This window comes from Acyrthosiphon pisum, chromosome A1 (genome assembly GCF_005508785.2).
Source record: "Acyrthosiphon pisum isolate AL4f chromosome A1, pea_aphid_22Mar2018_4r6ur, whole genome shotgun sequence".
NCBI classification, from domain to species: Eukaryota; Metazoa; Arthropoda; class Insecta; order Hemiptera; family Aphididae; genus Acyrthosiphon; species Acyrthosiphon pisum.
In genome coordinates this window covers 4,739,524-4,765,964 of record NC_042494.1, presented here as the reverse complement: position 1 = coordinate 4,765,964, position 26,441 = coordinate 4,739,524, and the positions used below count along the sequence as shown (strand labels likewise).

Here is a 26,441-nt window from a genome sequence, read left to right as displayed (position 1 = left end):
CCCCACATTGACTCGTGTTTAGTACATGTTAAATGTTGTGTTTTTACATGATTAAGAAAAACAAATTTTATCATACATCATACGGATGCTTCAGTTATCAACATTTTCAATTGTTTTATCATGTTTTATTATGATTTTTTTTATCAGTTTAGTACCGAAAATGGTTGAAAAATTCCGAGTTTTGTACATTTCCAGTATCTACAGCCACTCCAAAGAGATCTTTTTCAACCTTAAGAGGACGTGTCACGAAAAATTTACGCGTGCAACGACCAAGAGGATCCGCTGTTAAGTGTTTTGACGATCCGCAAGCGCGCGGCGTTTAAGTCACGCCTACTATTCGCAATTCGCAACCGGCCGACGGCGGCGACGACTGACGAGTGCTTGTTCGGGGGCGCCGTTTATTTGTCTATAAACGTTCGTCCGGTACGATTCCGTATCATTATAAAATTCATTATACATCAAATTCCGCCGTAATATTTTCAATACCCTCGCGTACCTATGAACTATCGATTATAAATTAAGATACTGCTTACCTAAATTTATGTCTCAACATATAAATCGTAGAAACTATATTATAACAAAACTTGATTTGTAGTTATTGAATCATTACTTATTTAAATATAATACTTATAGTAAAATCTAATAAATGGTAAATAAAATAAATACAGCGCAATTAAATTAAAGGTTGAAAAGTTATCTAAGATCAACTATGAATGAAGTGATGTATTTTAGGAAATATTTTTATAAAAGTATTGTTATAACATAACTATATTATATTCTGAGCGGAGCAATGAAGCTAGTGGTTTTACAATGGTGTTTATTTTTTTTTTTATCCTGTATACAAAATTTCTACCAGAAGGAGTCCTTCAATTTCAATATAATATAGTACCTTATCTTTTAGCAAATTGGATCAAGATGGTACTTTAGGGAGGTTATTTTTTTATTTTCTTAATAATTCTTTAATGCCACAGGAAAAACCACCGAAAAATTACGAAAAACCACTAAAAATGGGATTTTAATTTCTAACGCTTTGTGTATCACCATAGAAACGAATAAAAATTATAGTATTTCAATATTAATTCAACTTACAGACAACAATAAATAATAACAATATAAAATATCCAGACTGACAAACCGTCTCCACTCAGAATCGTTTTTCTTATACAATGATATAGGTATTATATCATTGAATTCAAGTTTAATACAATCCATTATACATTGATCCACTTGTAACCTACTGTACAGCAGAGCGACATCTACTTCCCCGCTTTTTTTAAATTTGCTTTGTACATATTATTTAATAATTAAAAACTCAAAAAATTCAAATCGTCTTATACATATGGTATATTTATTTAATAAGGAGTAATTTGGTGGTTAGGGGGGATTTGCCCCCCGTAGTTATTTTTTCTAAAAATTGTCTGGACCCTCCCCATGACAAATTCCTAAATACGCCACTGCTGCATAATACGAGATAGTAATTTAGGGATGCCACAACTGGACATGCTTACTATTGCTTATACATTTCTTAGGCCACAGTAGTTTGACAGGAACGTCATAATCGAGATCGGTAAATTGGGTCCCACCTTTTCTCCGTTAATCGGGTACAGGGGAGACAAGGTAAAAATAGAACAAATGGCTGAATAATTATTTGTATTTCAACGTTTATAACAACTTTGATAGATATTTCCCATATTTTAGATGATATATACCTATATTTTTGAACACAGATTTGTAAAAATTATAGTATATTAGTAAAATATTATTGTACATTTATTATCTGTGTGTTTGAATAATACGAACAGGTAACACAGCATAACAGATTAACTATTTATCTATATCTTAGACTCAAGGTTTATATTATTGTTTAGTATCTTAACTGATATAATATTATGTTATTACTTATTATTATTCCTTAGAAAAGAAAATCACAATATCCCATACAATATAACACTTTTGTTTATGTGATTCTGAATTATTTTTTTCTATGTTATTTGAAATAGGTATTTTTAATATTAAGTAAAACTAGGTACTTTACACTATTCAGTCTGGATAATATGAATAGATTTTGATAATTTTTTTAGTAGTTTTATGGCTTTTTCAATTTAAGTAATGTTAAAGTAAACTACTATTGTTGTAGGAAGCCAAAATGAAAGTAAAATTAACCTACGCTGAATAGAAAAACAATACAAACAAATCGATTTGTCTATAGAAATAAGAGAAACGTTCAAATTTGGTGGGTATCCGTAGGACGGGGTGAAGTGGACCAGTTTTTGGTATATTTCTTAAGATTCCGAAGAAATCTATTTGATGAAAACGATTGAAACTTGAAATATAATATAATCTATATGCGTGAATTTATACAACTACCTATTCATGATTTTTTTTATACTTTTTTTTGTTTTAAAAATTGGTTAACTTTACCCATATATGTGGAGTGAAGTGGACCAGGCATTTGATTTTCATTAAAAACTACTTAAATAAATTCTAGTTTTGAAGTGGACCACTAAGTTGCATTTTTTTTTAAATAGTTAGACCACATTTTGAGTATAACAATTAATTTTCCCTGTTTATTCATAATATATGCAATAAGCTAAATTTATAAATATAAAAGTGTTCTTAAATAATTTTCGTAAAGAAATTTGATTTAATTTCACAGATTTAACTCCCAGTGTTAAATTTTGTTCCGTGTAGGTACTTCAAATTATAGCGACCAGTATATAATTGTTTCTTGTAGTTTCTTGGTATTTTGAGAGGGTCTGATTCACCCGACGTTTTTAAAACTGTCTACAAATTGTTTCGCCATAAACTAAATAACAACAAATTTACAATTATGATTGAAATAATTAATTCATATGAACTTAGTGATAAGATTATTAAGAGTGAATATTTTCAATTTAGTAACTTACTTACTTACTTTTAGATATTTATGACTTTTTAAAACTTCCAAATAAAAACAAAAAAGTAGTTTTGGTAACAAAATTATTTTGATGACATTTTATACGACATATAACCATAAGTATCAAACATTTTTTGTTATCATACTGCTAAGGAGGTAGAATTGATTAAATTAATTTGGATCAAGGTGGATATATATCCACTTTGATTTGGATAAAACCAAGTGAAAGTTATGCTGATAAACATTCAAAAAAATGAGAATGGGCCACTTCATCCCAGTAGGTTCACTTCGCCCCATCCTACGTAATTATATTTTTTTTTTTTTTGTGTTAAAAATTAAAATCAAACATAGGATTCTTAAAATAAAAATGTGTGGTTTCTGCAACAATATTTAAAAATTAAAATGTTAGAATACCTGAAAATCAACAGGAGGTAGAACAAGCATGCATTGCTACAGCCACTAAGTTGAAATATCCCAAAAGAAATTATTGTACACTAATGATACCAATGACTCATTGCTACAATTGACAAGTTAACCTATGTTAGGTACTAGTTATTAAGTTTTATTACTTTACCTCACAGCTATAGATACTATCTTTAATCATGCTTTACCTTAATATATGCCATTATACCTGTAAAAATGTTAATTTATGAAAAAAATTGATTTAAAATATTGTCCCCGTTCATGCAAAACACACCAAGTCCAAAAACATGAATCAGCTTTTGAAATTTTATCAAACTTTAAATATATACCATATGTAACCAAATTTTTTTCTTTCTTTTTTTAATTGAGTTTCCCTTAAGGGAAGTAGCTGTTAATGAGTAGTTGTAAATAATATGACACTGTGAAATTTATAGCTCTTATTATTGTTAAAATACAAATTTCTAAGTCGATTTTTGGACTTAGTGTACTTTGCATGAACAGGGACGATATATTATATTTTTATTTATATAGGTATTCTTCCAAAAATAAGTTGAATTCGAAGCAGAAGTTCTCATTAACAAAACTAATGCCGGGTTGCATGGACAGTAGCTAAACATAAACATGATTTAGTGGCCTGTGATTGGTCAATTAAATTGTGTTGAACCATTAAATTAATATATTGTTCATGCAACCCAGCATAAGACAATAAAATAATTTTAAATTTTAATTGATATAGAGAAATAAAAAAACTAGTAGTTATTTTAATAATCAAGTACATAATAATAATCATGAAACAATTAATTGTAAAATGCAAAATTTGTTCATGTTAAAAATTATTCAAACTTAATAAGTGTAAAAGAAATATTATATTATAATGGAACCACCTATGTATAATGTCAATAATGTCATATTAAGTTTCATTCAGATGAACAATTGTATAAACTGTTAAGAAAAGTTACACAAATGTTAAAAACTATTCAAAGATTATTGATTTCAATTACAATTAGAATAAATTATTTTTATGTAACTACCATCCTAACGGATTTAGATATATTGTCACTTGCATAAGAAGTATGTTTGTTATACAGTTCACGAATCCATTGAATATGGTGTTTAACTTCTGTAAAAACTGCAATTGAATTATTTGTGTTTGGATCTTTCACACTCACTACTCCGGTTAAATAATAAGAACTAGTGTGTAAAAAGGTTAAGCCTGCACCACTATCGCCTTCACGAACTCCTTGTCCTGAAATTAAAGATATTTTATTCATACAACAAAAATTAATCATACTTCCATTATTGAGCAGTAGATATAATACAGATTTACATTTATTAATTACAGATATTGGTTTGTTGTTAATTTTATATGCATTTGAGTTTCAATAACTCGAATCTCAAGAGAAATAAAAAAAATTCAACTTTTGTATTTTTAAAATTATTTGAAATCCCAAACTTTGAACGGTGCGGCCCGTTTCGGAAACTTTTCAAAATTTTGTGACTTATCTACTAACCTAACCTATTATTTGACTTTTTTTATTTCATTGATAATCACTGTATTTGCGATAACTTTTAGTCTAACATTGTCGTGATGACACATCACTGGATACACTTGTAATCATCCCGGATAATTATCAATGATGAAACTTAATTCAAACATCAATGTTCAACTTAATTACACGTAAAATATTGTATGTCTGTATCATGTCTATTTAAATGTATACATATTATGATATATTTTTCTTTTTTATAAATATATATTTTAAAGTAATCTAATATTTTATTTTATTTTAATTTCTATTTTATTTTACAGTACGGGTAGAACCCTTTAGATATGAATATTATAACAATAATAAAATGTTTTATGGAAACTAGGCTCAAATTTTATAGGGAGAAATAAGGGGGTATTGGCAATGTGTTTAAGATGAATGATCGGAGGACGGATAGTTGAGATAGTAGTTTGAGGAAGAGAATACTCCAATAAGAATATATAAATATTCCAAAACTTAATGTAACCCACCAAAAATATAATGACGACCACAGTTTGGGAACCTTTGCATTAGACATAATTTATGAGATAATCTATCAACTTTGGTTGTTAATTTTGGTAAGTATCATAACAACTTATGGAATCTTCTGTATATGGTTTATTTGATAGATTTGTAGAAATATATTGTGTATTCTTATATTTATTTTTAAAATGTGATTTAATAATTTAATATTTACATTTTAAGTTAATCTTCATATTTAAAAGAACAGTTTTCCTTAAATATTAAGTATTTAATAAATGTGTTGAAAAAAATCAATGATTTCAAAGTATTGATAATATTTGATAATATTTTATTACCCAATGCAGAACCAGCGCAAAACTTATCAACAGTCACAAATGTTTCAAATCCGTTTGTATACAAACTTCGACAAGAATCGTGGTTGATGTATGGTAAAGATGCTTCTAATAAAATGGGACTTGATAAACCCTTTTCAGTTTTTCCCCAACCAACAATCTGCAAAAGTAATAAAATAGTTTTATAAAATATGTTATATTACAGTTTTATAATTACATTATAATAAGTGTATAGAATTAATCTATTTTTATGTAAATGTTGATGTGTTATAATAAGCAGGGCTAGGATTTATATGCAACAGCATGTTTTTTTTCTACACCTGATTACTGATTTTGTCAGTAATGTCCACGAATCACCTCAGGATGAGATAAATGGTGGTATTTTTATTTTGCATGTTTTTGCATATTTTGGATAAAATGCATATTATTGCATATATTGAATAAAATTAATATTATTGCATATTTCGATTATAAGAATGTAAAAAATGCATGTTTTATAGTATATTTCGTAAAACTTGGTTTTTTGTCAGATATAAATTTTATTTCATGTAACACGCACGTAGTTAATGTGAATTATACATTTTATTTCTAAATTATATTATTTTAAGACCAACAGCTTATCATTGATGTATTTTAATAAATAAATATTTTTTTTGTAACTATATTTTAGTGTTTATCTTATAAAAAATTAAATGCATATTTTACAATTTTTTATTGCATATAAATCCAGTGTTCGGAAGGTTCACTAAAAAAATGAACTCTTTCACGTTCACGTTCAGTCCTTAAAAAAGGAACTCGTTCACGTTCACGTTCTTTCAAAAAATGAACGCGTTCATTGGGTCGTTCATTTATTTTATATACATTTTTTTTATGAATCATTTACCTGCTGTAAAGGCTCAGTCAAACAGGGGGTGAATTTTTGTCCAGCAATCAAAAAATGAATCCGGACTTTTTGTACAACTTTTTTCATTTCGGACTTTTTGTATCCGGACTTTTCGTCCGCCATGGTTTACCTATGGGTACGCGGACCGCGGCGGGCAAGCGGTCTTTGTATTATTTTACAGTGCCCGCACGGGCAGCCTGAATTCTGTTTGACCGAGCCTTTAATATAAAAGCCTATAAACATATACAACTCAAGCCAAAAATAAAAATACTATTTAGACTTATATAACATAATATAATTAATTAGTATATTTTATAAATATATTTATTAAAGGGTAAATAAATTGAACGTCTTTAACGTCGTTCACGTTCACGTTCTATTTTAATAAAACGAGTGACGTTCACGTATCGTTCACTAAAAATGATCGTGAACGCGTGAATGTGCGTTCATGAACGACGTTCTTTCCAAACACTGTATAAATCCTAGCCCTGATAATAAGTAATAACTAATGAGTATAATTGCTAAATAAAGTCTGACTGATCAAAGGTTTTGAATTTTGAATTATAAGATTTTTTTTCAAATTTTTCAGGTTAGAATTTAGAAATGTTAGAGCACTTAACATGCCGACATCTCTACACCTACACTATAGCAGAATATCCATAGTATTTGCCTTTACTTACAAATGGACAAAGGTAAATTATGATAAAGTAATTAACTGTAATTAACTTATAATTTTAATATTTAATCATACTAAAAAGTAAAAACTAACCTTTCCTTGAGCTCCATTTGGTATAGTATATTTACTATTCCAGTCGACACAAGCAGGTGAGACACCATTACTAATAGAAACTCGGTTTGGTAACACAATAACAGCTATATCATCAGCATGAAACCCATTAGGTCCAAAATAACCTTCATTCAGGTAGATGATTTCTACCTATAAAATTGTTAAAATGTATATTATAGTTACATATCACACTCATTATTATTATTATTTAGGTATTTGATTCTAAGATTCTACTTTTAAATTAATAGGTAACTTACATTCAGTATTTGAGTAAAGTCATTGTCAATTACATTTAAATCTCTAGCATATTTTCCAACAGCAATTTTGTATAGACCATCATTCACTGATATTCTATTAGATATTCCTTTTTGCCAAAAACAATGAGCCGCTAAAAATGTTATTAAATAAATTTTCATTCATAAATACATTGTACAAAGTTTTTACCAGAAACGACTAAATTTGGAGCAATTAATGAACCTCCACATATCAAGTCATAATTAAAATTCTCTTTATTGAATTGATATACTCCTACATTCCAAGGTGCTGTTCCAACGAGTGCTTTCTTACCATTATCGATCAATACTTTATTTCCGACATATACTTTACCACAATCTACAATAATTATTTAATACAAATATAAGAATATAACAATAATTAAAAGTTATAATATAATAGAACATATTATTAAAGCTTAAAAATGTACATCAAAAAATAATACCTATCTTAACCTAATAATTATTTGTTTCATCTTAAATTTTAACTTTTATAATACAAATAAAAGCATTTGGTAATAGAAATAGTTTAGTAAATTATTAAAATATATCTAAATTAGAGATTTATGTTCATATATTAAAAAAATACAATTACATGGAATGCATCTATATAGTTTATTATTCCACAATCCGTTTGACTGACAATGTAATTCAAGTGGAGTCTCATCTTGTCCATTTGGTACTGTATGTGTAGGCTTACATGATGGTGTTGCTATTGTGTCAGGTATCGATAGATTTGAGCAATTAGCATACTTACCATTGAGAGTACATTTAATATCTAAACTATCTGATAATAGAGGTGGACACATTTCTATTAACATAAAAAAATTATAATCAAACTAAACCAAATATCAGAATTATAATAGTTAAATAAGTAATTATAACAACATACAAATTGGTAATTACAATACAAAACTTACTGAAACATAATTTATCAGAAACTGTTACCCATTTTCCATTAGTCTGACAAACCCTAAAACCATTGGGATAAGCTTTATGATATCCAACTTCACAATTCTCAAAAACAGTAAGGTGATGTTTAACTAATGACCCATGAGGTAAAATTTCTGTTGAACCTTCAAAAGAATATATAACTCCATCGACAGTTGGTAAAACGCATAAATTCCTTTAATTACAAAATATTAACAATTAAAACCATACCAACTAGGTACATCTTCTATAGATATTGATATATTATAATAAAAAATAATAATTCAATAATCAGGATTAATTGATAATTATGTAATCCATGCGACCATAGCACAGATAGATGGCTGAAAAGTGTTAATACTTATAGTACATTTTTAAATTTTCTTAACATTTCGAGGCAGCCCCCTCAGCCCCCCTGGCTACGCCACTGATGCTAAATTATATCTTTCTTATAACTATGAATAGAAAAACAAATTAATTTTATAACAATTATACTGATTATTAGTCTAGTGAAATCATAATTAATTGTTAAATTCAATTTTTGAGAAATTTATTATTTTCCCTGTTTTTGATAAATACCCAGATAATCTGTAAGCTATTCATATAGATAAAATAAAATGATAAATACATTGTATTAGACTCCGTTGTTGGTTTAGTTGTAATATCCACAGGTCTTGTTGTTGTTGGTTTTGAAGATGGACTATTACTATTACTTTCACATCGTTCTTCATCAGATCCATCATTACACTGTCTTATGCCATCACATTTACTCTCTTTACTGACACAAGCTCCATATTTACACTGGAATGTGTACTTTTGACACCTTAAATGTAAAATATTTAGTTAAATATAAAGATTATTTTTAAAAATCGAAATCAACTCACCGGACTGTTTTACATAATGCTGAAGTTTCATCAGACCCGTCCTTACAATCTCGAGTTCCATCACAAGTTGATGTTCCATCAATGCATTGGCCAGATGTACATTTATATTGGTCTTCGCTTTAAAATAAAATAACTTAAAGGTAAATATGTAAAGGTTTAAAATTAACAATTATATTACTATGGAGTACCTATAGAATATAAAATAATATGTATGTAATTATAATATATTCTTCAATTATACAAAAAAATAAGTGTATAATACCATAATATCATTACTCATTTATACGCTATACCTTATACCTATAATAGTAAATAAGTGTTGTTAGGATTAAATAATATTAATATATAAATTAGTTATAGATATGTACAGTAGAAGCCGCTTATTAGGAACACTATAGGACCAAGGTGAAGTGTTTCAGATTGTTTCTAGTAGGCAATTGGTTATTATGCAATAAGGGCTGGCCCATCCTTAGACATATTGCTTCAATAACACAATTGTATAAATTGTCCGTGTTCTTAATAAGCTGCTTCTACTGTATACCATGAATATTATATATATATATCATGTACCCATATATTAATAAATTACTAGCCGATCCTTTGCAATTTGTTGCCCATAAAAAATGGCAACTCTTAAAAAAATTATGATTGTTCAACTCCTTTTGGGTGAAACTTGCTGCAGTAAGTGTACCTCAGCCACCTTGGTAGGCAATGTTCAAAAATTAGATTTGATGCAAGGTTGAACCTGATCTACCCGTATAACTAATGGCAACCAATAATAAATAAATACTAATTTCTACCCTAATTCATATCTACACACCAATAAAACACACACAAAAGAAAGGACAGGTAGCTTGAAACCCACCGGCCACCATGCTGTATATACAATTTACACATTTACTTTAATTATTTATTAACTTTATCGGACTAAATTTATGCCTATGGCACTCACAAAGAATGTAGCTTTCTGTTGGTGAAACAATTTTTGAAATCGGTCCAGTAGTTTTTGAGTTTATTCATTACAAACAAACAAATCTTTCCTGTTTATAATGTTAGTATAGATAATATAGGTATTAGGTGTTAGATTATGTTATATTACAATTATAATTTTTAGGATAATATAATATGTAATCAGATGAATGTTCAGATGTATGTTTTTAGTTTGATGAAGTAAATATTATAAACCTGAATATTAATAAAATAAATATGTTTAAAAACCGCTTACAGGCATTTTGATGATCCACTGCTATGAGTACTGCTTATAGAACCTTGTCTACATTCAGGTAAGTTTTCGTCAGAGCCATCAACACAATCGTTTTTTCCATTACATTTGGCTTTTTTATCCACACAAGCTCCATATTTACATTGATATGCATAACTAGGGCATCTATATTATACAAACATAATATTATACATAATATTACATTTCATTAATAATCATTAAAACCTGTGTATACTGTATAGACTATAGTAAATACTCAATAGTCATATTTATTCCATACCTGTGTCTAGCACACAAATCTTTGGTCTCGTCTGAACTATCTGTACAATCAGCATGACCGTCACAAACAGCCGACGATTCTATACACAGTCCATTTGAACAATGAAAAGTATCCTCGGAATTTCTGTAATTGTATTCAAAATTCAAATAATATGCAAAAATTAATATTTAATATTAGTAATTAGTTATACAATTAAAAATAACAATTAATTATATTGCAATTTCTCGTTGGTTCAAAAAGTTGCACATATTTTTTTCGAAGTCAGATAACTTTTTAAGTGGTCAATATGGTAATAAAGATATTTTCGATAGGTGCCTAATACAACGAGCAACGACCAACGTAAACATGATATTTTGAACTAACATTGAATTGCATTTTTAGGAAAAAATGTTTATTATTAAGTAATAAGTAGGTACTTTTCAGAGAATAGAGACGAATAGGTAAGTATATAATATTATAGTAATTTATATAATATTATCATGGATAGGCATAATAATATAATATAATAATATGCATTATTTGTTTTTTTTTTCTTATACGGTAAAACATATATTTAAAATAAGTAAATATATTATAAACGAAAAACAATTTACAACCACTGGCATGTTATAAGTTAGATTTCGTCAGTATAGATACCAAGGACTAGAGAGCAATCAAAAACATTGAAAATATCTAGATAATAAATAGATGCCTATATTAGTATATTGATGATTACACACATTTAAAATATATTGTATATAGGTATGTAATTAAATAATTTTGTAAGGTCAAATAGTAAAGTAGATAATATTCTATTGAATGTTGAAACACAGTACCTACGTCGCTACGTCATGTACTCATATACTTAAAAGTAGATAAAAATTAAGTGGGTGGTCAATAGAGATTAATTATTTTTTTTGCATGATAAAAATTAAACTTAAAAAATTTTACCAACATTTTAGTTTAAATTTACTTTTAATTCATACCACCCAAACTTTAAAATAAATATACTTAAGTACGTACCACCTATATTATATGATTTGATGGAAATTAGCATTATTTTTACTAGTTAATGGTTATAACTTATAAGTGCCTTGTGCCTACATTTGTGTAATTGTGTCTATTTACTTTTATAGTTTTGTATAAACATTAAACATAATAACTAGTGGCATTAATAAATAAGATTCTTAGGGGGGCTAAAATCCATGATTTTATTTTTATAATAATAGGTATATTGATATATACTATATAATATAACATAATAAGTTTAGTATAACATAATATGTAGAGTGTAAAAGAAAGTCATTGAGAAATATATTAATTATATTAATATATTAACCTACCTATGTATGAACTATGAATGTATAATAATTTATAGTACATCGCTTGTGTATTATTTGATGGGACTTGTTTAAATGTTTGGGTCTACGCTCCCCAAGGCCCAAGCTCTCTAATTTTGACATTTATAATAACATAATAATTATTAATTATTAATATTATAGTTACCAACACTGAGCAAGATGATACAGCTTGTCGTTTTTCTAGTTTTCTGTCACAAAAAATGCCTGTTCCTGAAATAATTAATTGGTAATTAAGTGGTGTAATATTATAATCAACATTTTCTGTTATATCTTCAGATATGGTTCTATATTGTGCATATTATAAATTATGAGCCATTTATATATAGCTACGCTTTTGTTTTAAATAAATAATATTAATTATGTTGAATAAAAATAAATACCTAAGCCCTATGATAACTATATATGTACTATAATCTATAGGTATAATATAAATTAACTCAAAATAGAAAGTCATCATTGGTTGAAATTTTTCTTCACCTTATACTTTCATTTAAGTACATTTTTTCTCATTTTATATATTATTAGAACTAATTCTACTATAATTATGTGTATGTCATACAATAAAGATTATGTATATTACATAAGTACCTATAGGTACTCCTTAATTGAAAAAAATGTGCTGTATTAAATAAAGAACTTAAACAAAACATATTTATCTTTGTTTTAGACTATAGTTCCAAAATCATTTTTATATAAAATATACCCACGCACACACCCTACGTACATCAATTAAAAATAATAACTTTATGGTAGATATGTTTTCTTCATCTTAATGTATTAATAGGTACCTATTCAAGCCTGAGCATTAACGAGTTAAAAAGTTAAAGTTAAATTAATTTTAACTTTTTAACTAAACTGATTTTTAATGATATAATAACAAGTTAATTTTAATCAAATCCAAGTTACGATAATTTGTAAATAATAAATAATATAATACAATCATTATTGATCATTGATGATACATGCTGCGTAAACATTTACTTTTTATTATTTCAAACCATATAATTGGCTATTTATAAATTAAAAAATTAATGAACAAGTAACTTAAGTTAAGTTAATTGTTAGTTTCAATGTAACTTTTAGCTTGACTGAGTTCAAAAAAAAATTAACTATAAGCATTTTAATATATTTTTTATCAACTTAACTTAACTCAATTAAAAATTATCATTAACTTGCCCAGGCTTGCCTATATTACCATTTATTAAATGATAGTTAATACAAGTATAGGTAATTAAAATCAATACTATTATGTAGGTATGTATATGTACCGTATGTCTGTATCAGAGTAGGTACCTATTTATATTGTATACCTTTTCAAAATTGACAAAATTGTTGTGGCAATTAAATTTTGCTTAATATTTATAGTATTATATAAAGCATACTGTTTTTGAAAAAATGTTACCTATTAATATGTTAATGGATAAATGTATTACCACTAAATACTGTTTAATTATACTAAATTAATGGAATTACCTAGATATGTTCATATTAAACTTTATACGTATTTAATATTATATTATATTTAATATATATATTATGTATATCCGTTATTTATTACTACATTTTGATAGTACGTACCGAAAATTAAACATGAATATAATAACCAGGAATACGTCACCTTCATGGCCAATGACGAAATAATATTGAAGCGAATATATATTTATAATAACAACAATAAATGTTAATAATTAATATATTAGATAAATCAAACTAACGTCACTAAACACTAAACAATATTTTACTGTAAATTGACAAACATGTAGGTAAAATCTGACTGTAACATCGTTTTAAAACGAACTCTAGATATAACTCTAGATAATATTATAAACGATTATAGTATAGGTAACAACTGTACAACAGATAATGTCGGGTCTTCTTTATATGTATTATTAATATTGCAGTCGGTATTTAGTCGGTGTTGATGTTATTATGTACCTCCTATACGATCTACGTTCGTAGCTTGGTTCGATCGACCAAAAGACAGACTCTGTACTACGTAGATAATATAGGTAATGAAAATATGAGTGAGTAAGCAAACGTGTTTTAAAATTGACTGTACAGGCCCTACCACCTACCAGCTACTTCTTATAATACGTCCACCAGTTTATGGTTTTTCGACGTAGATATACATTAATATGTGTGAAACTGGTTATTCTGCTTAATATGTAAGTAGGTATCTATCCATAAATGCATAGGTATACATTAACATTATATAAATAATTGATATGTGCAGTGGCGTAGCGAACTTTAAATCATATGGAAGCCAACATATTATTTATGACCTTCCCCACCCTACTCCAATTGGTGTGTACGATACTCATATGCTCAAATAGGGGGGTCGGATATCACCCAAAATTAAGTTCAAAGACTGATCGTACATGTTGGCTTAATGAGGTTATGGCCCACCACCACCCCCCAGAAACCAGAAACAATTGCTTCTGAAAAACATGATTCGCTACGCCACTGTGGCATATGTGCATAAGTAAATTTATAGACATTTTATGTTGTATAGAGTATATAATATATACCTAGTGTATATTATTATATTAGTTATTAGTATCTATATTACATTATCTGTATATTTTATTATATTATAATATTAATATTATATAGATTACATAACTTACATCTGTGTAATACTATTATACTATTATAGACTATATAGAGTGTATACGTTATACCATTAGACCTTATTACAGGTAGGAGCCGGGAGGTACCTACTACAATAAAGGTGGGTTCATGGCTAAATAATTTATTTAGCCATGGGTGGGTTTATTACATATGCATGTTTGTTGTGGCACCATCATCTACAGACCAGCTCGTCAGAAATGTTGGAATATTCCAGCTTTTGTTTTCATTTGGGCGCCAGAACATGTTTACACCTCACTGGTGCCTCAACTTGCAACAATAAACATGCACCATGCACGTGTAAACTTAGCATGTCTACAAAATTTAAAATCGATTTATATATACAATTTGCCTTCAACAAGTTGGTGTACAACAAGTCAACACAACTACACGATGATCTCGACCGTTACAGACACCTAATATATTTATATGGCTGTTGTGTGTATGTTAATACTTAATATTATAATACTATATTTAATTACCCATAGGCAAAGGTGGGCAAGTTAATGAAAATTATTAACTCAAGTTAAGTTAAGTTAAGAGGACACAAGATCCATAAGTTAAAAGTTAACAGTTAACATATTATAAATTTAACTCTATAAGTTAAAAGTTAATATAGAAAAAAATATTAACTTAACTCAGTTTAAAAAAAGTTAATCTATTTTTTTTTTTTTAATTAGTATGTAAATCACATAGAATGAATGTGTCTTCCTAGTTTCTAATTTATAAATTATAAAAAACAATTTTATTGAACTTTTATCATAATGTACACCGTCACCATTTTACTTTTACTTTACTATTATTTACTAATTTAAACTATACTCATCTCAAATTACTAATTTTACAAATATATTTTTTTATATCGTATAGAAACTGAATGTCATAATACGTGAAGATTAGTACATGACCTTCATATATATTATAAGTTATATATAACATTAAAACATAACAATTGTCAATTTGTAATTTAAAATTATTAATTTTATTAAAAACATTTATAATTGCAACTCGCATTATAATATATAACTTACAACTTAATAAAATATATTAATAGGTGGGTATACACAAAATTATGTTATCAAGAAAATTTTTGTGTTTTTCTATTGGATTATTTTTATTTTATACTCATATAGTAATATTTACGTATAAACGAAAAATTTTAAAATGTTTTCAACTTTATGGATTTTTTTAAAATTAACTAGGAAAAGCTAAGAGCCTAAGTTATTTTAACTATAAATTAAACTAGTTAAGTTCATAAGTTGATTTGAAAATAAACTAACTAGTTAATGCCCACTTTTGCCCATAGATACCTACATATAATATCATTGATAAAAATAATTGGGTATACGTGTTTTAAAATACCAATGAGCAATCGCTAATCCTAAGAAGTTTAAGACACAGGTCAAGACCGAAAAGAAACGGGTTAAAATATTATACTCATAGTAGATTAAATATATTATTTTTAAATCCTTTTATAGTTTTGTCTTAAAGTATAACATGTGTATTTGTTTTGGCAGAATTTTTAAGTAGGCACCCGTAGGTATCTGCCATGTCCGGATGGGGGTGGCGGCCTCTCTCTCCAGACACCGTGAATGCCCGAAGAAAAATACCACCAGTGGCCGAGTTCGAACCAGCGACGGTGCGTGACGCCTTAGTCCGCTCGCTCACTCCGTCCCCCAGGGTACATGTTTTGATGCGTAAATTTTCCTTCCCCATATTTTTTTTAAAGTCTACTATTCAACAATATTTTATTTTATTTTGGTAAAATTAATATAATATATTTTTTTATTCAATATGAAAAATTAATATTATTAAATAGTTAACTCTAAAAAATGGGGGGGGGGGGGGGTGGATGTCTATTCAATTCACAATTATAGATGATAGCAATAATAATAGATATTATCTATATCTGTGAACTGTGATTCAATTAGCCAATTAAGTATTGCTATGTTCGCCGCCGCTCTACACTCTACAGATGTACAACTTTCAACAAGCACAGCGTCAAAGCGTCACATCAGCAGTTAATCATAGATAAAATAGTTAATCTTATAAAAAAAGGCAATTAGTTCTGCTTGTTTGTAGCCGATACCATCATGCTACCCGGTTGTTTTATTATAAAATTAAACAGCCAACCTCGAAATATTGTTTTGATTTTAATTTATGTCTATAATATTATGTATGTCATATTCAAAATATTTTGTAATTTATATCCGATGCTTTCTCATACTTATACAGTTATACGAGACTATTAAAATGTAGGTAAGTTGTAATCATTGGCGCAACTAGACATTTGAACTAAGGGGTGCTTAAGCTCCAAGTTTTTTTTGTGACTCAATAGGACCTAACACCAAAAGATTTTTTAGGGGGTGCTAATTTTGACTTAGGGGGTGCTAAGGACCCAAAGCACCCCCCCTAGTTGCGCCAATGGTTGTAATATAATAATTCCATCAATAATATAATACAATAATTTCAGTTTTTAAAGTTTTAATACAATAATACGAAAAAAATTGTTGACGCATTTACTAATTATTTGTAAATAATATCTAATATAAATAATTGACATCAGGCCATAATATGGTCCAGGTCATCTCAGGAGCGTAATTAAGGGGGGATGAGGGGACCAGATGATAGATCGCCCCCCAGGGCCTTGATAATATTATTATTATACATTATATTATATTCTCACCAATGTACTTGAAAATTTAATATATTGTGTGTAAAAAAATGTATATCCCCCCCCCCCATGACAAATTCCTAATTACGTCACTTGGCCATCTGGAAAATTCCCATTTCTAGATCATCCACTTCTCCGTCCTGGGTAGTCACTAGCCAGGCTGCCGGTAGGTACATTATGTTTTTCATTTACCTATTTAAATTTTTAGTTTTAACAATAATTATATATATTATATTATTATAATATGTATTTTGGAGCGCCATAACTTTTTCTTCTAAGACCGTAATCTGCATAAAATATTATCATTTTCTAATTTCTACGATCAAAGAACTAGGTTCCTGGTTCCTAACTAGGAAAATCACAGCTACCGCTACTCTGAAGTAGATACTCGATCAACATTTATCCGAGTCTAACTACTATAAAAGTACTAATTATGATTAGCGAAAACTGAAATAAACGATTAATAAATAATATATTTTGGACGATTATCACAGCCCATTCAACATGTCCTCTTCCATGCAAAGTTCCTTATCGTTTTTATCAGCCCCGACATGATAACGAAAACAAAATATGTGTAAATTTATAATATGTTGTGTCAGAGCAATGACGTTTTGTTGTAAATCTGCAATAATCGTTAGCTAGTGAGTTTCAAAGTGTACGATGGGCTTCAAATTGAAAGCTCTAGTTGTAGTCTCATCGGGACTCGTTTTGGGTGTGTGTACTTATGCTGCATACCGAACATGGAAGAAGCGACAGAACAGTGCCGATGACGAAGGTTTCGAAGACGTTTCGAAGGCAAGTATTTACTTAAATATAAAGTATAAACATCAGTCGCTACAATAAAAGCGGCGCTAGATGTTGGCTTTACATTGAACTGGTTTATCGTGTCTGTTTAGTTAGAAGAATCGTTGGAAAAGAAAGTATTGGTATTGGGTTTGGAAGGATCTGGTAAGTCAACATTGGTCTCACAAATTGTTAAGGAAGTTGGACAAAAAAGTATTGCATCAAATACTTTGTACAAACCAACCGAAGGATTTAATGTTACGTCTTTATCCGATGGAGGTTCTCCTACAGTTAATATATGGGAAAGTAAGAAACGTTTTATTTATTATTACCAATCTAATTCTATATCTTGAAACATTAACATTAAAGTGTGATAACAAATAACTAGTGATTTTAAAATTTTAGTAATTAAATTACACCGTGTTCTTAGTTATTTTAAATAATTAATATGCATATATTGTAAAAACTAATCTTATTAAAAAACAATCATTACCTTTAAAAATTGTACTATAGTTTATCTGGTAATCAGTTGAATGCAATTCATAGGAAAATGTCTCCACTCTTTAGAATACAATTATTTCTTTAGTTTCAAAAATGGAATTTAGTTGTTATTGCACCACAAAAATTAAATTATATCAATTTGTTAGATATTGATCTAATTAACCAAATATCTATAGTATCTATAGTACCTATAATTAAATTTAAAATTATGGAGTGCAGCGTATATAATACTATGTATATACTTTGTGTATTAATACACAAACATTTTTAGTTCTGTTAAAATATATTTATTACACTTAAAATTGTTATTTTTTTTTTTTTTTTTTTAGTTGGAGGCAAAGAAAGTGTACGAATGATATTGGCCAAAGTTTTTTCAGGATACAGATATCTTAGTGTTTGTTGTTGATGCCAGTAATAATTCAAATCAATCAGTGTGTGAGCGAGATCAAATCATTACTTGGCGATGCCCGTTTGGCTTCTGTTCCCATTTTAGTCCTCGCCAATAAACAAGTAATGTTAATAATGATATTTAATAATGTTGTTAGTAATGATAAATTGCCATATTTCAAATACCAACTAAATGTATGAATTCATACAATATTGTTTGGAAAATAGTAAAAAATAATAATCATCCAAAAGTGTATGAAATCTATTAATCTTAATAAATAAAGCTATTCAATTACAAAACATGCATTTCCAATTTAATCAGATCTTGATTATAAATCGAAGCTAAATGCAATATTATGTTCTTCTTATTGATTTAATTTGTATTATTGTAATCTGCTTATCAACATTTTGATTGCAATGTTAAATATATAATATACTTAGTATTTGTATTTTTAGGATATGGTTGGAGCACTTAACGCAGAACAGATCTCAAATGTCCTTGATTTGAAAAGCATTCCATCTAGATCACATCAAGTAAAAGTGTTAGAAACTCAAACAAGACCAGAAACAAATGAAATTCATCAAACAGTATTAGAAGTCCGGAAAGTGCTCTTAAAATTAAGTTCCCATATGTAACATGAAAGTATTTTTTGGTTCAATTGAAACAGTGGTATGCGTGTATATATTATATATACATACATACATACATACATACAAACTAATATTATTTAAGATAACTCGATATCTCAATTTAAATATATTATTTTATAGTATTTTCATATTTGAATACTTAAAGTTCTATATTTGTTTTTAAAATTATCATTTCATTTATTGGATAACCGGATTTTTTTATCCCAAATGAGGATTATATATTTTGTTTCAAATTTAAATACAGGATTATTTTCAAAAAAAAAATTATGATTATGAAATCAATATCTAATATTATTAGATAGAAGTTTGCAGTAATTATAAACAATGCTTAAAATAATATCAAGGAGTACAATGATTTTTTTTATGGTTATACATATTAACTATTCATTAGATCTGGGGATTATATTTGTAACTTAAATGTATCTCGTAATTGAATTAATGTCAATTAGAAAGTTTAATTTTCAAATAGGAAAAATATAGAACTTAAAGCATTTAAAAATATATATAAAAACAATTTTTATTTACTGAAATAATTGGTGTCATGTTAAAAATCACCTTGTGTATACTTTTTTTTAACAAATAATTTTAAAGATTTCAAATGACTTGTTTTTTTTTTTTATTTATTAAGATTATAAATAACTAAAGATTAAATTATAAATCAGCTATTGGCTGTGGCATTAAATGCTCGTAAGCCTTTATGCTTTTGAATGTTAAAATTTTTGCACGTATTTGTTTCCATGTCATTTGGTAAACATTTTTTGGATCCTTTGTCATCTCCTGTAATATATAATATTCAACAATTATAAAAACATCTTAATAGAAGCAAGAATTAAAATTAAAATTCTAATTTTTATTATTTTATGCAAAGCCTATGTTTAGCTCTTATCATAGTATTATCATATTTATATAGATGCTATGATAGAGAATATGTTTTGTTTGCATAATTTAAAATTATCAATTTTGGTATAATTTCATAGAGATCATTACTATGTTAAAAGTTTTTTTGATGTTATGAATTAGAATAAGAATAATATAATATTTTCAATACTTATTAATATTTGATAATAATAATCATATTATAAAATAACAAACAAAGAAAAGTCTGAAAATTCATTTTTTTATATCAATATTGAATTGTATTGATAAGCTAATAAACCAACAATAATTAAACAATTTTAGTAATAAGTTAACCTTATAATTGTCTCCATATTTCTCCATAAGACCAGTGATGAACTTTATCGTGCCAGGAGGTAATGTTATTTGCTTGATTCCTGTAGGTTTATTTGCTTGCTCTTCCAACATTTTGACAACTTGTGGTTGCTTTGGCTCTCTTTTACGCTAAAAGAAAAATATCTCATTTTATATTCTATAAGATTCACTGACACTAGCTTATTTTTATTAATCATTTTTTTTTTATTATTTCCATAATTGTTTCACTAACCTTTTTATTTTGTTCTTTAATTTCTTCGCCTTGTACTTGTGGTTGAGTATTAGTGAATCCAGTTGAAATGGATTTGCTAGGATTATTTGTAAGTCCAAAGTTACTTAAATTCTTAGCAACTGATACTTTATCATTCCAATGATCTTTTATGAGTGGACTAAATTAAAAAATTCCATATTAACCTCAATATTAACTATAGAATCAATTGAAAAATGGCATCACAAAAATCTCAAAATTTAAATAATAATTAGGTACTTTAGGTACCAGATGGTGAAACAAAAGAAAATTATTATATTTGATTTTAAAATAAAATTTCAAAGGCTGGGCATACATAAAATATATTTATATAATATTATAATATGAAACTGATTTCTAGGGTTTGGATTTGAAGGTAAATATCTTTTTTTTGATAACAATAGAAATATAATTTTTAAATTAAAATGTATTTCTATAATTTATAAGATAATGGCTGAACCTTTTTTATTTCTCTATTTTCTCTTTTTAAATTTGAACGTGTTTTAATATCAATTGACCTGATAGTTTTCTATACATATCAATGAAACAAATCGATAAGAGCTTGTGAAGACAGCACTGTCAATGTTATGTTTGTTATAGTTTTAATGGGATTTATTATCGACGAAATCGATGAAGTATTTGTTAATTGTTACAGCAAGTTAATTTATTGTTTTCATACATGGTTGTTAATTTTTTTTAATACAAACTAGTTAAACCAACTGAAATCTATTCAACTTTTTAGTAAATTTTGTAATTGCTTTTTTTATTGATTATATTGTATTCAAATCCAAACCCTACTGATAACACAATAAAACATTGTTGAGTCTTCGTATAATCATACGTGTAATTATTGACAGTTACATTCATGACTAAATAAACACGCATGATACATTGTTTGCCGTTTTTTAAGTGCATAATTTTAGATATTTAATACATATATATGTATATTTTTTAATTTTTTAAGGCATATTTCTATGCATATTTAGCCAATTTTGAGTGCATGCTTATTTAGGCATTTTTTAGTGCATGAACTTACGAGCTCTGGTTATTATAATCTATAAATCTAAAAATACAACAACCACTGAAATAACTAATCACTTCCGTTCACAGACTGAGATATAGCTTAAGAGTTAAGACTTATACCTTTATAGTCTGTGCTGCCATTCAATGTTTAAGATTGGCCGTAATAATGATAATATTAATTTCTATTTCAAGTATGTACCTATTTCTACTTTTACTTACAAAAATCTAAAACCTATAACTTTCTATTATTAAATATTTGATTTTTTGTTGAGTGATGTAATGATTTTATTTAATATTCTAATGTAGGTATATTATAATTTGTTATTAAAAGATATTTATAAAAAAATAATGAAAAATACCAACTGATTTTTATAATGATTTATTTGTTGAAATATATAAAAAAAATTTTGTAACAAATAGCTACAAGGATAAGTACTAACCAATATGAGTTTTTGTGAATTTGCATACAATTTTTTTTTTTTTTTTTGAGTGGCAGTTGGAAGTTGTGGTAGAGGGTTAAGTTAGGTTTATTAAGTCGCATTTAAGGGATAGTGGCGAATTTTATTTATGGCAAACCCCATACCAAATTCCTGCGCACACCTATGCAACTAATTGTTTATAGTTTTATCACTGTACAGTAATTTTAATTATCGCATAGAGAAGGTCTTTCTCTATATCAGAGGTATTCAAACTTTTTCATCCCAAGGCTCCTTTGAGTCTTCACAAAATGTTGACGGCTCCCAAATTAAAAATGACTGATAATTTAACTCGCGACTAATACTGCCAAACACGACATACGCATTGATGATTTAACGATGGCAGTTGATGGTATCGCTGTCGCTATTGCGACTTACGCGATCAATTAAAGCTATACTTAGCGAATGATTATAGTAGAGTGTAGACTGTAAACAATCCAACGTTTCCCAACCGGTGTGCCTCAATGATAATAAAAAACGTTTTTCGTAAAAATATTTTAAAATATTTATTGGTTTTCAATTATATGACGTGGCTCCCTTCGATAACTCTCGCGACGCCCCTGGGAGCCGCGACGCACAGTTTGAATACCTCTGCTCTATATAGTTATCGTTCATCTTTCCTCATATGTTTTGACGATACAATGCCCAACGGTAAATGGTAATTATTTTTATTATGACGAACAGCGAAATTCACATATATTTGAAAATAAATACATGCACCTAATAAATAATCATAGTATAATATTATTTATGTTAAAGACAGTTTGTTATACAAAACTTACCACGTAACGTTAGGCGTCTTCTTCATCTTTTTACCCAACTTTTTTTTATTATAGTTCACAGGCATTTTATTCAGTTGTAATTAATAAACTATGTAAAATTATAATATGTGTGACTGTGAATATTGGTTTGTGATGTCGACCGTAGACCGTAGATGAATTATAGTCGAGTAGATGATGTTTTTATTAATTGTAGTGGCTCACGTAATTGTACTCACGTGGTATACGGATATCGTGATTCGTGGTCGAACAATAATAAAACATTGATAAATATGATGAATGCGCAGAATAATAATAATATTATTATGATAATAGCGTTGTTCTGTGATAATAGAACGCAAGGTCGTGTTTGCGGTTTGCCGTTAGGTTATGTCCATGATAATAATTGTTCATCGTTTGTGCATCATATTTAAGTACGGAATTTCGGAATATTTCAGTTGGACTTAATAACGTTTTCTCACGATTATAAGGAACTTCTTTAGAATCTTGCGCTTTCCGTAATGATCTATTCTGTTCTTCTTGCCCAAGGGTATTTAAAGAAAATAATCGTGCATTCGTGTTTATTACGTATTGCATGATAAAGTAAGTAACTAATTACTTGACCAAGAGTTACCATTGCACGACACTACGACCACAGAATAGATGAAATTTCATCTATTCTGTGCTACGACAGTCGTTAGTATGAGGCGTAAATCGTAATAATATAATATCATATCATACAATTGTGGATTATGATCTAAGGTGTGAGATATTAAGATGTTTATCGTCAGTGAATTTGAAGAGGTCGTGAAGGTGCAGCCGACTCATTTAGAAGATGATCAAATGTCCCGGATCATCATACACCTCAATTCGATGCTCGCCAACAAAGTGGTGATGGACGTCGGCTTGTGTCTGTCTTTGTTCGATATTTTGGAAATCGGTGATTCGATAATATACCCGAGCGAGGGAGCGTATTTTTCAAAAGTGCGATTTAGATTCGTCGTCTTCAGGTGTGTACCAACGACCTGCACTAGCGAAATTCCAATGAAAAAACTACGGAAAAAACACTTTTACCCACCCTCACAACTCTACATTAAATAATCACATATTTTTTAATGACTGCACATATTATTTTATTAATATAAAAGAATAACAATTATTTATTATCTGGTTGATTATAGTACAAAGGCATAAATTATGTAGGTGATAATTTAAAAACTCTGATGTCTGTATGCAGAGCCAATTTATGTGATACCCATATTGACTATGCATACAGACATTAGACACCCAAGGTACTCCCCAAATTGCACCCCTTAGCGGTGGTTGCAGCGTCGATTAAATTGTACACAACATATTTCTCATGTTGCAGACCATTTGTAGAAGAAATACTCATTGGCAAAGTAAAGAGCTCCAGTTCGGATGGAGCTGTACTGACGACCGGTTTTTTTGAAGACATATTTGTGCCTGCAGCAAACATGCAAAATCCCAGTCGTTTTGACACCAAAGACAAAGTGTGGGTGTGGGAATACGATAACTGTGGCGATACAGTTGAGTTGCACATGGACATAGGTGAGACAGTTAGGTTTCGTGTCGTTTCAGAACAGTTTGTCGATACGCATCCAGGAGTGGACAGCGGGCTTTTAGACACCGGTGAGATAGCAACATCAAAATCAAAATCGCCATATTCAATTGTTGGCACAGTAAGAGAACCTGGTTTAGGAGTAATTGGGTGGTGGACAGATTTATAAATTGTTAAATAGGTAATAAAAATTAATTGTAAATATACATATTAAATTAAATTATGTGTCTAATAAAATCAAACAATAGTTTTTATATTATCATTAGATGTGCGTTATGCTTAATCCTATATTGAATTTAAAATGTAAAAATCATATGCCTCAGATAATTCATCTACAAGTTTAAAAACCAGATAAAGCAAAAGCAGCAGGGTTCCTCAGTACATTAGATCTATTTAAAACACAACCATTTTGAGATCAATGTTTGTGTTATTTAAGAAGTATTTCAATAAAAAAAAAGGTGGGTAAGTGGATGTCGCTCTGCTGTACAATAGGTTACAAGTGGGTCACTGTATAATGGATAGTATTAAATTTGAATTCAATGATATAATATCACTGTATAAGAAAAACGATTCTGAGCGGAGACGGTTTGTCAGTCTAGGTATTAGACATACCTATTATAGGTATATTTACCTATAGTATTAAAAAAAAATTGACCTATAAAAGGTATTAATAATAAATTCCAAATTCATCATATCACAATATCCATCAGGTAACGCGTTATACATCAACAACAAACCGTGGTACTATCATAGATATATAATAGTATACTTTAGAAGTTTCAAGTACCCACAAGTAATATTATACAATCCCAACAAAATAACTAAAATAGTTATTCCAGGTTTTTTAATATGTAATTTCGTCCAAATTTTAACTTAAAATTACTATAAAAATAAACTGTGTAAATGTATTTTTAGATTTTTTGGTAACAGAATTAATTACTTACATGGAATATTGTTTTAAATTTTCAAGCCTTAGATATAAAAATTGAGAATTTTATAAATTTTTAACTACAAAATAATTATTAAATTTTAAATTTGATAAATTTTGTCAACATTTTAACTTCAAATGCTTATAAAAAAAAATTGTGCCTATGTATTTTCAATATTTTTCAACTGCCATTGTAATAATGTATCAGGAGCTTTTGTATTTAATTTTTTTACACTTTTTTTGGCCCAATAGATAAAACTTTATTGATATTTATAGAAAAAAAAACTAAAAAAAATTAGAAAACTTACAATGTCCGTAAACAGCTCAAAATGAGTCAAA

At 28.1% G+C, this 26,441-nt stretch overlaps 4 protein-coding genes across 7 annotated transcripts; 2 read left to right on the top strand and 2 right to left on the bottom strand.

Annotated features, from left to right (window-relative positions):
• Positions 1 to 1,752: 1,752 nt before the first annotated feature.
• LOC100161864 (modular serine protease) lies at positions 1,753 to 14,282 on the bottom strand. Of its 3 annotated transcripts, XM_008183978.3 has the most exons (15): positions 13,837 to 14,282; positions 12,408 to 12,468; positions 10,919 to 11,041; positions 10,642 to 10,803; positions 9,417 to 9,533; positions 9,161 to 9,355; positions 8,523 to 8,728; positions 8,198 to 8,413; positions 7,775 to 7,942; positions 7,588 to 7,718; positions 7,313 to 7,480; positions 5,664 to 5,820; positions 4,384 to 4,565; positions 3,508 to 3,527; positions 1,753 to 2,806 (listed from the first exon to the last, which is right to left on the bottom strand). In XM_008183978.3, the coding sequence occupies exons 1-14, from the start codon at positions 13,880 to 13,882 to the stop codon at positions 3,522 to 3,524; spliced, it is 1,938 nt and encodes a 645-aa protein (XP_008182200.1). In that variant the 5' UTR covers positions 13,883 to 14,282; the 3' UTR covers positions 1,753 to 2,806; positions 3,508 to 3,521. The 3 variants fall into 3 exon arrangements, with proteins under 3 accessions (XP_008182200.1, XP_029342394.1, XP_016659387.1); XM_029486534.1 differs by having other exon boundaries at positions 1,753 to 3,527; XM_016803898.2 differs by lacking the exon at positions 3,508 to 3,527.
• A 3,845-nt stretch (positions 14,283 to 18,127) lies between these two features.
• Positions 18,128 to 20,723, top strand: dnd (dead end). The gene is given in 6 exon segments (NM_001204949.1): positions 18,128 to 18,355; positions 18,457 to 18,649; positions 19,174 to 19,197; positions 19,199 to 19,277; positions 19,279 to 19,354; positions 19,688 to 20,723. Coding segments are annotated over 6 exon segments (687 nt in total). The 5' UTR covers positions 18,128 to 18,220; the 3' UTR covers positions 19,868 to 20,723.
• On the bottom strand, positions 20,384 to 23,826 carry Nop16 (NOP16 nucleolar protein homolog). Its single transcript, NM_001162092.2, has 4 exons — positions 23,620 to 23,826; positions 21,324 to 21,480; positions 21,074 to 21,220; positions 20,384 to 20,659 (listed from the first exon to the last, which is right to left on the bottom strand). Exons 1-4 carry the CDS (start codon positions 23,682 to 23,684, stop codon positions 20,534 to 20,536), a joined length of 495 nt encoding a protein of 164 aa, NP_001155564.1. The 5' UTR covers positions 23,685 to 23,826; the 3' UTR covers positions 20,384 to 20,533.
• Positions 23,827 to 23,985: 159 nt separating this feature from the next.
• Positions 23,986 to 25,425, top strand: LOC100161150 (polymerase (RNA) III (DNA directed) polypeptide H (22.9kD)-like). 2 transcript variants are annotated; one of them, XM_029486028.1, is made up of 3 exons: positions 23,986 to 24,241; positions 24,281 to 24,605; positions 24,965 to 25,425. In XM_029486028.1, exons 2-3 carry the CDS (start codon positions 24,373 to 24,375, stop codon positions 25,341 to 25,343), a joined length of 612 nt encoding a protein of 203 aa, XP_029341888.1. In that variant the 5' UTR covers positions 23,986 to 24,241; positions 24,281 to 24,372; the 3' UTR covers positions 25,344 to 25,425. The 2 variants fall into 2 exon arrangements, with proteins under 2 accessions (XP_029341888.1, NP_001155474.1); NM_001162002.2 differs by having other exon boundaries at positions 23,995 to 24,198; positions 24,358 to 24,605; positions 24,965 to 25,411.
• Positions 25,426 to 26,441: the final 1,016 nt, after the last annotated feature.

What these genes read in the sequence shown, in the direction of transcription:
- Nop16 (NM_001162092.2), bottom strand. Translation starts at nt 23,684, where the DNA reads ATGCCTGTGAACTATAATAAAAAAAAGTTGGGTAAAAAGATGAAGAAG. An exon ending in AAGACGCCTAACGTTACGTG is followed by an intron (nt 21,481 to 23,619) that starts GTAAGTTTTGTA and finishes TTTTTAATTTAG; the next exon opens with TCCACTCATAAAAGATCATT. An exon ending in AATATGGAGACAATTATAAG is followed by an intron (nt 20,660 to 21,073) that starts GTTAACTTATTA and finishes TATATATTACAG; the next exon opens with GAGATGACAAAGGATCCAAA.
- LOC100161864 (XM_016803898.2), bottom strand. Translation starts at nt 13,882, where the DNA reads ATGAAGGTGACGTATTCCTGGTTATTATATTCATGTTTAATTTTCG. An exon ending in ACTATATAGATGCATTCCAT is followed by an intron (nt 7,943 to 8,197) that starts GTAATTGTATTT and finishes TAATTATTGTAG; the next exon opens with ATTGTGGTAAAGTATATGTC. An exon ending in TCCAAATTTAGTCGTTTCTG is followed by an intron (nt 7,719 to 7,774) that starts GTAAAAACTTTG and finishes TAACATTTTTAG; the next exon opens with CGGCTCATTGTTTTTGGCAA.
- LOC100161150 (XM_029486028.1), top strand. Translation starts at nt 24,373, where the DNA reads ATGTTTATCGTCAGTGAATTTGAAGAGGTCGTGAAGGTGCAGCCGACT. An exon ending in TTTAGATTCGTCGTCTTCAG is followed by an intron (nt 24,606 to 24,964) that starts GTGTGTACCAAC and finishes CTCATGTTGCAG; the next exon opens with ACCATTTGTAGAAGAAATAC.